A 1,587-nucleotide genomic window follows, 5' to 3' on the forward strand; every position below is an offset into this window, starting at 1 on the left:
GTTTAAGTACCTTTAAAGTCTTTAAACCTTCCTACCTAGAAGAATATATAGGAAGTCTGGGGATGTATTCCTCTATTGAAAGTATTTCAACCCTTGATTTCGCAATAAGGAAAAAAATGGTATCAGGCGTGGTTGGTATCCAGATGGGTGACCGACAATCTGGGCAAATGCTGCTCCCTTTTCCTGGCCCAACTCAGACTGGGTGAGGTTAATGTGAGGCATTAGAGTAGTTTGTGGCCGAATGACGACGGGTAAGACCGACGGCACTTAAAACTTTGGCAGAGTTAGCTATACCTAGAAAAAGAAGAAAAAAAAAAGAAAGGAAAAAAAAAAAAAAAAAAAAAAAAAAAAAAAAAAAAAAAAAAAAAAAAATGTGCAGTGTGAACCTAGTGTAAGAGTGAAAGAAAAAATAGTGGTTGAGGGAAGAGCTCTTCCAGGAGAAAAAAAAAGCTCAAGATAAATAAGTTTACCTGATTCTTTCCAATCCAGCAGTTTTCTCTGGCAATGTCTTCAGTGTTTAACTCAAGAATACTAACTGAGTGGCTGGGGAGATCATGTTCTTCTGCTAGAAGGTCTTCTACTTCAGGAATAGGTTCGTAGGATTTCACAAGCTTTTTGTATGACTCTTTTGCCTGCAAACCAATCAAAGGGATCATTAGAGCTAGAGGGCTTGTACAAAGGGGCTTTTAAAAACAAGGTTGTGTGAATCTATTTAACAATGCTTAAATAAACTCAAGTTTAATTATCAAAGCGGGGGGTCTGATAGGTATTGTTTCATCACACTTCAAAATTTATTTATTCATTAATTATTTTCAACTTACTTCTTTCTTGATTCTCTTCTTTTCCTTCTTTGAGTTTTTGTTCTAATCTTTCTTGATTTCTTGTCTACGCTCTTGGTTCCTCTTTTGAAATCCCGTTAAATAATCCCTGGAAACACATAAATGTAAGAAAGATTAAGGACCTTCCTTCTTATTTAACTATTGCCTTGTAGATATTGGGTCACAGGTTTGATTCCAACTAAGCAAACTTATCCCAAACGGGTAAAGGTTTTTATAAAGAAAGTATGTAATGTACTTCCTGCCCCCCAAGATTTCACCTGGGGAACCTGCTGGGTCAATTCTAGGTTTCAAAAGCTCTTCAATGTGCTCCCTGTAGGGCCCTTAAATGTCTGGCTCACAGGGGCTGTGGATGTTGGGTATAACGCAAGGGTTTGTTCTTGGAACATTGGCTTTCTCTTATGTTATCCTACCTTCCTCTTTGATTTTGGGAAGATCATACCTGTGTTGTTGCAGTTCACTCCTGTCAAAGCTTCTTTAACAGTCCAGTAATTGGGCTTGAATATAAAAAGATTTAAAATTATCTACCCCCTTAACTGCCTGCTTTTCTCATCAAACACCAAATTGACTTTGGGTTCTCCTGTTGATGGGTTTTTGAATCTTATCACAACGAATCGATTTTTCGGCTCGAAAGCTCACACGACATCATGACATACCAACGAAGAGGATACTTAAGTTTGAGAGAATAACTGGATTTCTTGCTTAAATCCCTCAAAAAATTTGCATTTGAGGGCAAAAATTGCCTGTCCTG

General features: G+C 37.6%; 1 protein-coding gene across 1 annotated transcript; it reads right to left on the reverse strand.

Annotated features, from left to right (window-relative positions):
• Nucleotides 1–470: 470 nt before the first annotated feature.
• LOC113472652 (nucleolar protein 12-like) lies at nt 471–1,416 on the reverse strand (the record flags this gene model as incomplete). The annotated part of the gene is given in 3 exon segments (XM_026832444.1): nt 471–632; nt 822–927; nt 1,374–1,416. Coding segments are annotated over 3 exon segments (311 nt in total), but the record flags the coding sequence as incomplete, so codon positions are not given.
• Between the last annotated feature and the right edge of the window lie 171 nt (nt 1,417–1,587).

Source organism: Diaphorina citri, unplaced genomic scaffold (genome assembly GCF_000475195.1).
Source record: "Diaphorina citri unplaced genomic scaffold, Diaci psyllid genome assembly version 1.1 scaffold6805, whole genome shotgun sequence".
NCBI classification, from domain to species: Eukaryota; Metazoa; Arthropoda; class Insecta; order Hemiptera; family Psyllidae; genus Diaphorina; species Diaphorina citri.